Source organism: Argopecten irradians, chromosome 5 (genome assembly GCF_041381155.1).
Source record: "Argopecten irradians isolate NY chromosome 5, Ai_NY, whole genome shotgun sequence".
NCBI lineage: Eukaryota > Metazoa > Mollusca > Bivalvia > Pectinida > Pectinidae > Argopecten > Argopecten irradians.
The window spans coordinates 11,894,282-11,906,480 of NC_091138.1; the positions used below are offsets into that span (position 1 = coordinate 11,894,282).

The 12,199-nt window shown below is 32.4% G+C and overlaps 1 protein-coding gene across 19 annotated transcripts in view; it reads left to right on the plus strand.

The window, feature by feature from the left end:
* Window positions 1–12,199, plus strand: part of LOC138322870 (calcium-activated potassium channel slowpoke-like) — a 73,505-nt gene that overhangs the window by 38,927 nt on the left and 22,379 nt on the right. For 6 of the 19 annotated variants that reach the window (XM_069267020.1, XM_069267029.1, XM_069267023.1 and 3 more), the window contains exons 7-18: window positions 513–604; window positions 1,077–1,187; window positions 2,103–2,208; window positions 2,971–3,123; window positions 3,427–3,582; window positions 3,915–4,027; window positions 4,412–4,570; window positions 4,998–5,074; window positions 5,940–5,975; window positions 8,242–8,265; window positions 10,345–10,383; window positions 11,343–11,360. In XM_069267020.1, the coding sequence (XP_069123121.1) occupies window positions 513–604; window positions 1,077–1,187; window positions 2,103–2,208; window positions 2,971–3,123; window positions 3,427–3,582; window positions 3,915–4,027; window positions 4,412–4,570; window positions 4,998–5,074; window positions 5,940–5,975; window positions 8,242–8,265; window positions 10,345–10,383; window positions 11,343–11,360 (1,084 nt within the window). The remainder of the gene's footprint in view (window positions 1–512; window positions 605–1,076; window positions 1,188–2,102; window positions 2,209–2,970; window positions 3,124–3,426; window positions 3,583–3,914; window positions 4,028–4,411; window positions 4,571–4,997; window positions 5,075–5,939; window positions 5,976–8,241; window positions 8,266–10,344; window positions 10,384–11,342; window positions 11,361–12,199) is intronic. The other 13 variants (XM_069267021.1, XM_069267022.1, XM_069267024.1 and 10 more) reach the window with 13 other exon arrangements.

Genomic DNA, 12,199 nt, shown 5'->3' on the forward strand with positions numbered 1-12,199 from the left:
CCTGTCCTGTCCTGTACCATGCAGCATCCCTCCCCGATATGATAACCGGGATGTAGGCCCTACTCACAATAAAGTGTCGGTCTCTCTATCCATAGAAACGAAAAATAATGTTCGGACAAATCAATCCATGGAAACATAATGGAGAAACATTTTATTGCCATGGTTTGAAATAAAGTGTAACAAGAGTACAAATGAGCCATTGATTTATAGATCTAATTTTATTGTTATCAGTACCTGCTTAGAAAATATTATGGGTTGTGATTTTAGAATATCTATAGAAAATTGTATAGTAGACTAGAAACAACTCTTCATTTAACATGCCTTTACCATTTATCCAGCAATTGAATATCTATCAGTCTTGGAAGCGATCACGCAGTATATTTAGAGATGCATGAAGACGAAACAGAAACAGAAGTATTATTATGGCATATATTCGCTATACGCCGAGATACATTTAGCGCGGGAATGATGACAGTTAACTCGTGTTTCTAATTGATTTACCTGTATTGTAGGGTATGTTTGCCAGTTTCATTCCGGAAATTGCCGAGATAATCAGTCAACAACAGAAGTACGGTGGAGCTTACAAAAAAGAACGAGGAAAAAAGTGAGTGGTGTTTATGTTGTTGTTTATCAAGGTAACCAAACGTAAGACAGAACTTATATGTTCCCTACACATGATCTGTCACTCAATATTTCTGTGATTTACAAAACAGAAGTAGGATATCACATAGTAAATTGTTATGCCAGGCAAATCGATACGATTATGGCTTAAATTTTTACTTGGCACTTGAACTACCTTCTCCCCTGGTTTATTCGAAGTATCGCTTTAATTTCAATCAAATTGTTCATTATTTATGCACGTTACCTAACCACCTAAAATTTGACCACGATCCTGCTCACTTACTTTGAGTTAGCCAGGTTTAACTGTAGTGTAGGCTTTTTGATATCTACTAAAATAGTCCATCCTTTGGTCGTTCGAATGTCTTTAAACGTTGTCAGAAGTCATATTAGGTTGTATTTATATTCCTATTGTCAAAAAATATATAAAACTATAACATGAAATGTTTTGATTTCAGGCACATAGTGGTTTGCGGTCACATTACGTTTGACTCTGTGTCGAATTTTCTCCAAGATTTCCTACACAAAGACCGAGAAGATGTGGATGTCGAGATTGTGTTTATCCACAAGTAAGCTGCTTGTTTGAATTATCTTTTTTATTTTGGCCGTTTTCAGTCTAGAAGCAGTACTAATGGGATCCCTCATTGGTAAATTAGTAATGGCAATGCACTGACATATTATACTACGGACATGATGAAACATACTAGTGGAAACAGCACAAAAAATGCGAACCAGACGGGTATCAAAGTACACGACAAAGTGAAACTATATAGGTACCAAGGACAGCTCAGGGAGTAGCATATTACATGTATGATATCAAACAAACCAGAATGTCGTATCATTATATATTAGTTTGTCAATTTACAGCATCTATCGAATCATAACTTTAAACATGACACTTGATGTATATTATGGATACTCGGTCTATTGCTATTAATATTTTATGGAATAATTCTTTATTTCACCTCTCACATAGTTCACTAGTGTAGACTAGTGGGGTTGGCAAGGATTCAATGACAAGAGTGATAGTGGTTTTACTAGCTTCATGCCTATTTTGGTTAAAATGATATACTAATTGAATTAAAAATAATACCAATAGTAGGAAAAATAAGCTGGATAAGCATTGAAAGAATGGGTTATCAAATTTATAATACGCCTAAAGGGAGCGACACGAATATCTGCTGATCTGCAGATGATTTTTTTATACTTTACAGTATTTCACATACACAATTTCCTTGTGGAAAAATAAATTATGAAACACATTTTTGTTGTAAGGAAATCTTCACTTTCAGTGTTCAACCTTCAAAACTACTAAGAAATATTTATATAAAAACAGTAAATGTCATCACTGCCAACAAGAAAAGAAAACCACAGTCGTAAATCCAGCTTTTTTTCTGCCTATAGATATCGCATTTTGGTTGTGTCTGGTAGTTACTGATGTTGTTTGGCTGATGTATGTTGTAATAGATGGCTTTTGGTTGTAGGGGCCTGCCCGATCTGGAGTTGGAGGGATTATTTAAGCGCCACTTCACACAGGTGGAGTTCTTCCAGGGGTCCGTTATGGATGCTAATGACCTCGACAGAGTGAAGGTCAGAATCCGCCGGACGTGTTAATGCACGTCACATAAATATATAGTTATGATGATGAATTGTCTCGCAAAATGTCTGCCTCAACATCTCCTGACAAGAGCTCTAGGGAACTAACTTAATTCATTTTCATTCTATTTTGTCGACACATCGTAGGCGGCTACAAATAAATATTGGTTTAGGTGTATTCATGTATACTCTCTTAATCAATACATAAGACGAATGACCATTGTATCAGTATCAACAAGTTAGATATGGCAAATTCTTCAAGGATTGTGACTCTGACAAATAAACAAAACATACGTACAGACGTTATATTTGAACACGGAAGTACATCTAAAATGATGTCCATTAATCCATGATGATGCCGACCACATTATAAAGAATATATGTGAAAGAAAACAGTATCTTCATGTTTAAATCTTAAAATAGATCTAGTCTGCTGACTAGATAGAACAAACGATTTACGACTTCATAGGGAGTTGTATCGATAGACCTTGTGGTATTGATTTACTTAAGCACTTACCCAGTGCCCGACCCTTTTGTATCTTTGACTTACATATTTAGAACAACCTGCTTTGGTCATTTAATTTTAATTGCTTGCACTATAAATCACTCTTTTCTATAACACAAGTTCAAAAATGAAATGTACTCCTATACGATGATAGGACATCACAATGCAGCAGAGATGTGTATGGCTATATGAATCTCGATTTTCCCTGTGATTTTTGATGAAAAAATTACAAAGTTGTATATGTTGTGTAGGTGGTTTCTGCTGATGCATGTCTAGTACTAGCCAACAAGTACTGTCAGGATCCAGACCAGGAAGACGCCGCCAATATAATGCGTGTCATCTCCATCAAAAACTTCCACGCAGAAATAAAAGTCATTGTACAGCTCATGCAATACCATAATAAGGTAAAAAAAACAATAACATAACATGGATAAATGTCTGTTTTACAAAACGTGCCCATTTGGACACTTTACACAGACAGAATTATAATTCCGAAGATTTTATTACAGAGAATCTTTATTTCTTTTCCGAAACGTGAATCATTTACCTAAATTTCCTCCTATCTCAAATTTTTCAATGATTTCGTTTTTGAATTATTTTCGTAACTAACCTGCTGATCTGCCGTTTGACTTCAAACTAAGGTTCCGGTCTTGTCTAACTTGCACAATTTTGAGAATTGATTAACGATAGTGACTTATTTACTCTAGGCATATTTATTGAACATTCCAAGCTGGGATTGGAAACGAGGAGACGATGCTGTATGTATTGCAGAACTGAAGCTCGGATTTATTGCACAAAGCTGTCTGGCTCCAGGCTTCTCCACCTTGATGGCAAACCTCTTCACAATGAGGTCATACAAAACGGTAAGTTTGTTGAAATAGCTGACAACGCAGTTATCTACCGACATCCTCCTTGGTATAGGTTGGGTGTATTATTTCTATAGCACCTGTTGGCAGTATTAAGAGGTAGAGAAGGTCATAGCTAATACTTCTGTTATGATTTAGAGCATTTCATGATATTTGATATTTCCCACGGTCTGCTCTATATTTAAATTATGATTGTTATATGTATTATTAAAAAAAGTTTTATATTGATAATTGTGATGTGTTGAACGTTTACTTATATATGTATTGGCGTCGTTTCAAACCCTTGCTATATGGAAATGACAACACATTAAACACGAATTATCTTTTAGTCTCCGGACATGGCGAAATGGCAAAACGATTACATGCGTGGAACGGCTATGGAAATGTATACAGAATATTTGTCTGGTTCCTTTAATGGCATGACCTTTCCTGAGGCTGCAGAGTAAGTCCTCTCTGACATGTGGAAACAAATTATGAAATATAAAGTATAAAATAGATATAGATACTTCTAGTGTTTATATACCATTTGGCTTTAATGATCATCAACGGTTATGAAAATCCCATTGGTAAATTGCTTAACATTGAAATGAATTAGAATTATTGAATACCTGATAATTGTCTTCATATAGTTTTCGACATAACGGTTATTTTAATGTATATTTTCCAACTTCTATAGGGATACGTAAACTATACGACTTTTATATTCCAATTTTCGAAATAATCTTTATTATTTTACAAAATCAACAGCCATTTCATTTAGATACGTTTAACTGTATTTTATTGTCTTATACTATAACATTTTTGGGGGGATTTGTTCTGTCCACAGACTGTGTTTCTCTAAACTGAAACTACTGCTGCTCGCAATAGAAGTAAGACAGGAGGATGGGAAGGAGAGTACTCTAGCCATTAATCCGGGACAGAAAATAAAGATTGAGAACGCAACACAAGGCTTCTTCATCGCAGAATCTGCCGAGGAAGTCAAAAGGTAAAGAAATAAATGGTTGCCTAAATGATTAGAAGTTTCTTTTGAAAAAGACCCAATCGTACCTGGAATGACAATTGTTGACAATAAACACCTTTTTTATTTTTATATTAGACACATAATTATGTATATTGTTATTGTTTCATTTAGACAAAAAGGTACAAAAACGATTCACTTCAAAAATGTCGTTTGTACGGATATAGTGAATCAAACTTAAAATGTTTATCCAAGGTACATGTCAGCGCAAATGTTTTAAATCATCGTATGTGTTTAAATAACGGTACATCAACTAACTTTGAGACAGATGTTTTCTCTTAGACGCCCCGTAATAACCCTAGGAATGGCACGAAGAAGATGTTATGATTTTGTTTTATTAGACGAATTCAGTTTTCGATTTTGCAAACAATGTAAAATGTTCTTTCTTTCACAGAGCTTTCTACTTCTGTAAAACATGCCACAGCACGACAACTGATGTAAGAGCTATCAAAAAGTGTCGCTGCAAACCATGTAAGTTGTCTCTTACGTTAGATTGCATATATCGGCTAGTCCTAGTATCAAGAACTAAAATTTGTAAATAGTATCTAGTAACGCAAGCATTGCTAAATCGGGATGTAGCAGTGTTTAAACTAGCAGAATAAAGAGTCCATGTAACGTTTATACAGGAGTAGTTTTAGGCTTTTCCTGATTTGCGATGGTAGGGTAGTACCCTATATTGTCGTGTAGAGCCAGACTTTAAGGTCATTAGTACAACCCTTAACATTACCTGGTTTTGTAATACCCTATCTACTGATCTTTGACTCAGAGTGACCTCACATCGTTGCTGACTGTTTAATGGCATGTAGTTTACTAACAGTGGATATTAATTATGTCTTAATTCCAAACAAATAATTAAAAATGATCCCCTTCATTCAGTTGAAGATTGGATTTGCAAGAGTCTTAGACTAGATTACTTAAAAAACTGAAATGAAGCTCTCTTTCCAATCATGTCCAGATCTTAATGGTCAAATAATATTACCGATCTTTTGTTGATATGATCATGCGCTAACAGGTGTGGTATGATACAGTTTTATCTTGTCCCAAGTATTGAACGAGCTGATTATTAACAAAGTCGCATGCCTGTGCTAAACAGATATCATTACTGTGCTTCGCTGTTCATTGAAAGGCTTCCATCTTAATCTTCATATAAATTCATTTCAATTGTCATTTCAGTGTAATTCAATATATATATATGGAAGCAAAAATCTCAAAATTAGATTTTGTTTTAGAAATGGGAATGGTTAAAGCAATACTGCATTTGTTGTGAATGTATTTTGCTGTCACGCCTTTGTGCCAACACGTGAAGTTATAATATGCTATATTTTGTTTTTATCAGTGGCAATGTTTAAAAAAGGAGCTACGGCTGTCATAGGTACTTTTATCGTTCTATTTGTATATCATATAACCCTGTAGAGAACAGTCACGTGCACCCTAACAAACCTACAAGTCACATTTGGCCATCACAGTGCTACACGTAGTCAGTGTTTACGTCGATTATCTTATACATCATGATCTAATATACGTTAATCGTGATATTTTTGCAAATTGTATTTATTTATGATCCAGAATGATTCTTATTACTTAACAAAATATATGAAAATGGCAAATTTTCATAAACAGACTATGATAATATTTACATTCTAAAACCAATCTGGCTAACATCTTCTTTTAATGATTCTAATTCATTTAGAAAAAAAAAGTTTAAATATGGAAAAGTTAACATTTATCAAATGGTTATATTTTTTAATTTCAAAACTGGCTAAATGTGACTCTTCAATTTACTCAGAATTTGTTCATTTGTATATATATTTTCTATATTAATGTATGTATATTGTAATACAACTGTTGCTCAATATGTCGATATGTGTAAAATTATTGTATGTTGTCTCATTGTTGTAACACTATTGATATTAGTTGTTTAGTACGGGTGTTGAGCTCAGAAGAACACGCATTCAAAGAATTTTGATCGTTATTGTTATCCTGTAGTTCAATTATTGAATTAACAAATTCCGGTTATGACACATTTTCGATTTACTGTAAATACTAATAAGTATGGTTTTATATGTTGATTAAAAATGTAAAGTATCTTTACGAAAAAAATCTTTTTGTATAAAAGTTGCTTTACAAATGACTACCGCCTTCCGCTTTACTAATAATGAATTGCATGTAAATATCATATGGTGGCATACGTGTTACCAAGGGAATAACAGTAGTTTATCGACAAAATTATGTTTCCACGTCTACTAATTTAAAAGCTTAGTAATATATTACTAATAAAGCAGCAAAAAAAAAAAATACAAAAAAAAGCAGTTTTAAAATGTCATGATAATGTAATTAAGTTGTTTTCTTTTATACATCGTTTCATAATTCCAACAGTATATGTTTCGTGCATGCGTTGTTATTGCACGTCATGAGCATGTGATCATGAAAACATTTCAAAGATTTGAAACACAGAAACACATTCTGTAGAAATTAAAAACCTCGAGATGACTAAACTACATTGTATATGGGCATTGTAAATCAATATTAGATATTTTAAATTTCAATGAGATATAAGTCTCCTCAAAGGAAAGATATAAAATCATTCTAAATAGATGATTGTTTTCCATTTAAATGTTCTTTCCTATTGGTCCAAATAACGAACTAAGACAGTGTGTTGCTGTAGAAAATAACCTAAACAGCCTTGAGCAATGCGATAAGTGTTCGCCACACAATAATACGTAAATATGTTTTTGAAATAAAATTTTGAACGCTCAAGTATAAAATGCAAACAATAATTTGAATACCATTGATCATTGATTGTTTTCAACAAAACAATTATTACAAACAATCAATAATAAGGTGGGTTAATATAAAGCGTAATTTTACATATAGAGAATATCAATAGGGAATAGTATGAGTCAAGGTGGGCAAAATAGACGCTTTTGGAATACAATATCGGTCATAGTAGATCTGAATTTTAATTTGGTATTAAAACGATACACATTTGTTATGCTTTTGTTGTTATGCTGATCGAAGTTTTGTAAATGAGAATAAGAGGCGGTGGAAGTGAGATGAATGAAGCAAAACCTTAGTTATTGGGTATAATAAATGGCCGGTGTGAAATAACACTATACAACCGACACATATCTTAGGCTTAAATTGACCGTTTACGGAAAAACTTTTAAAATATCAAAGAATTATTTAATGAGTTTTGCTTTCTTCCTCATGTAAAACAACATTTGCATGTATCACTAAGGTCTCTCTCTCTTCGTAACCAGGAAAAGAACATTTGCGTACAGGAAAATAATATAGAAATTTCAGCATATAATTGTTTTCATGTGCATGTATTTTGTATATTGTTTTGTATATATATTTAAACATGTTGCTGTTTTGTCCTTCTTGACCGTCGTATTTATCTATATCCTATATATCTATTTTCCTAGTTGATATCCTACCTTACTTACAAATTAACTCACCAACTTAAATCACTTAAATGAGGTAAGGTCTGGCCATCACGCAATTAATACACGTCCAGTAACAATGAACTGCAATATGTTTTATATTCATGCACATGTGTTGATGATATTAACCAGTTAGTATAGACTTATACACATTAAAATGGTGATTTAAACATCAAATTATTCCATGTTTCGTAGGTTATAGTATCACCACATTAATTGGTAAGACTTGTTTGACCAAAGCGTATGATGAATACGGCATGCTATTTGTTCTGCGAGCGTTTTTCTTGGAGAGCACGTCACGGTCGGATCTTATTTCTGACGTTATAAATAGTTCCGAATGATGCCTTACATTATTATGGTGAAATAGCTTAATTTCGGAAAGCCTCTATAAAGGCCATGTACAAAGCAAACAAAAGATAACTATTTGATAATTCAATTCCGCTCCAAATCATACCACCATAAAAATGTAACTTAGTATCATTTACATGTTGCCGTTGAATTGGTTTAATAACCAGGAAAAAGTCATTGTTGATTATGAAGATCTCTTACTCAAAATTGAACTTATCATTAATGTCCTCATGTCTTTGAAGATATCATTTGACTTCTACGTTTAAGAAAATTTCATTAAAGTGGTTTTGTTTTTCTACAGTAAAGCGATTATTAAACAAGGAATCTGGAGGTACTAACAATCCATGCTGCCAAACAGCATACTGGCAGCACGTTATCAGTATAATTATATAATGTAGTTATGCTGATACCGTGCAGCATGATAATATATATGCTTTGTTACATTGGCGACCGTTATCAGCCACTGGAACTGAACACAGAATCATGTTTGATTCAAACGCTTTAAATGCTCAAATTACTTTGATAATATAATCATATTATTTTGTAAATCTATGGAATGCGATATATTAACCCATGAATACAGTTAAGCGTGATTCTGTGCTTCAGGATACCACATATCACCTTGGAGATGAGTTGCTATGGAATATCTATATGTGTCTGTTCGGTTTGTACCAGTATCACAATTTCACAATAACATTCCCTTTAGCTGATATCCCGGTCATCATTGCCTAGGATGTCACACTCTAACATAGACATATATATATATTTACTATTTGAAGTGTCACAGCTAAAGGTTATGTTTAGGGATTGACATACCAAGATTTCACTGAATGAATACTAACACATATCAATATCACAATCACTTCAATTCAGTTGACTTTTATTGACACAATTACTATAGGTTGATAGAAAACCACGTATATGTTACTTTACTGGAACTCTCTGAAAAGAATTCACAATGCATGCATGCTACTAATTAAGTTAAGTAGACGAATGATAACATATTCATTATTGTGTAGGCTACAGTGTTATGTTAAAAGTATTTATTCACATCATAGTTTTACTATATATTTCATACATTTCGACAAATCATTTTTATCAATAACCATCAACTCATTCTTATTTTTCTTCCTTAAATTTTATCTTTGCAGAGTCCAATGAGAACGTTTGTTTAATTTTTCGTAACAAGATATTTCATTCAACATTTCTTTGTACATTGTAGAATTATGAAATAAGCATAAAGACCATCACGACGTCAAAATATATGTTGTATTGTTTGTTATTGTCTATTTCACGAAAACAAAACAAAAAATCTTCAAAAGATGGTTGGCAAAAGAGTATGTAAATATTTATAACCTATTGCATTTTCAAGAACATTAGGTGAAACACAAAATCATAAAAGGAAATTGAAAATTTGTCGAAATGCATGAAATATATACATGCGGTATGACATGACAGCATATTTTTATCATGGTACTTTGTATATTTATTTTGTATCATAATAACTATGGATTCAAGAAATGCTTGAATAATTAATAACTTGACCATATTTGTTTGAAAGTTACAATCCCCATGGATGATGTGATATACGTTTCAAAAATTAGAATACACAGTCATAACTAGTAATTTGAAAATCTTACATGTAACCGATAGATGGCTTCATAAAAAAACCTACGATATGGATTCAATTACCATATTTTATTTACATATACATCAGTTTATAACTTTTTAAATCATAATATTAATTCAAGTGCTTCTCTTCAGACTATGATTTTTTTTATATCAACCCTATTTGTATATCTTTAAATATGAATTTTTCAAATGCAGTTAATACAATATAATCAGATTCACATGAAAGAAAAGGATGATATAGTCTTTCCTAGGTAATAATACTTATATACCTTATCTTATATTTGAAATTGCTGAGAATTTTCGTTACGGTATTTCCAGCGGCAAGTGCAGTGATAGAAAACACGAGTGTGATGGAAGGTATATTTATATAGAGTGCTGTAGCTGGCCGCTATATTATATGAAATGCTGTATATAGAACCATTGAGTTCAGTTATATATCACATGCTTCACAGTTATAGACACACATGGACAATGCAATGAAATTAGGAAATTGTACAGATGATTGAAGTAGTGAATCGGCTGTAGTGTTATTACGTTTGTGATAAGTAATGCCTTCTGATACTTACTCACGCATGTCTGTAGTTTGTTTATGTTAAACAGTTTTAGAGTGATGCAAAGCGGCATGCACTACGCTAATATAATTTAAAATCCAAATACCCGGTAAGACTAATACTTTTTTAAATAATGATTTTCGAATCATATCCATAAACGTTATAAAGATCAACTTATTTCATGTGGTATTTTTTACCCACAATGAGACCTAATTCATTAAAATGACAGTATGTTTAATATAGCAATTTAAGTAAATTTAAAAAAAACAGGACTAACAAAACATTAAATACGTTTTATATCATATTATATTACGTACTAACCAAGCATTCATCAAGGAATCTCATTTTGTTCTATTTTCGACCTAAATATCAAACCAGAAACCAAAAGCATGGTAGAGGCTGAAGAAAAACTTTGTTCAAAACGCTTAATGCTGAAGTCATATACGCTGTACAACGTAAGCAGATGCATGGTGTGTCGTGAAGGTTGAATATTATTAGTGTTATATTCCATTTATCATATTCTAAAAACGGTAAGACTAATTACATAATAATGAGCATATGTATTGTGTTAAAATTATTAAAGTGGCGGTTACCGACGGCATTTCGTCATACATTGGATACATAAGGCAAATTGAAGATTTTTTTTCCAAATTATTCAAATGTTAATTGATTTAAGTATATAACCCAAAACAAATGCATTTGGAATATTTCCGTATATTTTTCTGATTTTTCATGGTTAATAACAAGATGTATGACTTTAAACAGGTACACCAGAACTAAAGCGTAAGTACATAGATATGCCAGTTTTATGGATTTGCATTTGATAGTAGTGCGCCGGCTAAAGAAATTGCAGCATCTTTTCGGGTTGGAATAATATCATGTATCTTATTAACTAAAAAATAACAAAAGACATTCTTGTATTGTATTATCCAAATCATTTTTGCGCACAATACAATTATTCATCATTTTTGTCACGCAAACACTTTTTGTTCTTGAAACCAAATCAAATGTAGAAACTAAATCATATTGAACTTCCGAAGTGTTTTCTTGCCATATTTATTACGCTATGCATACTAATTTGTGGATAATGAAATATTTTTTATCTTAAAAATGTAACAATACGGTATAGATGAAAATTATCATGAAATACATATACATGTGTACGTGTGAAATGCATGATTGCAATTAAGAACACCGAATGAATATTCTAAGTGGAATGCTAGTATGCTTTGAGGCGATGTTTCGTAGAAACCAAATATGTCAAATGTATCTGAACTGATTGTTGTTATGCTAGTTTATCTCCTCTTGGAAACAGTAATCTATTATTACAGTTTGTCGCTTTTAATCTAACGTCAATTTATGCAAAACAATCTCAATACTTGTTTTGTTTCCAAGAGAAGACAACTCTGCACAACGACAATATTTAGAATGTTTGGTTTTCTGAATATCATTTATGCCGCCGGCGTATAGCTGGACTAACCTATGTTCATCAATGCAGTTTATAATTGTACACATAGCAGACGACAGACATATATAACATGCTTCGTAAAAAGAAAACTTGTCGACGAAAGACATGGTAAAGGTTATCCACCATATTATCGTAATTGTTTTCAGATATTATG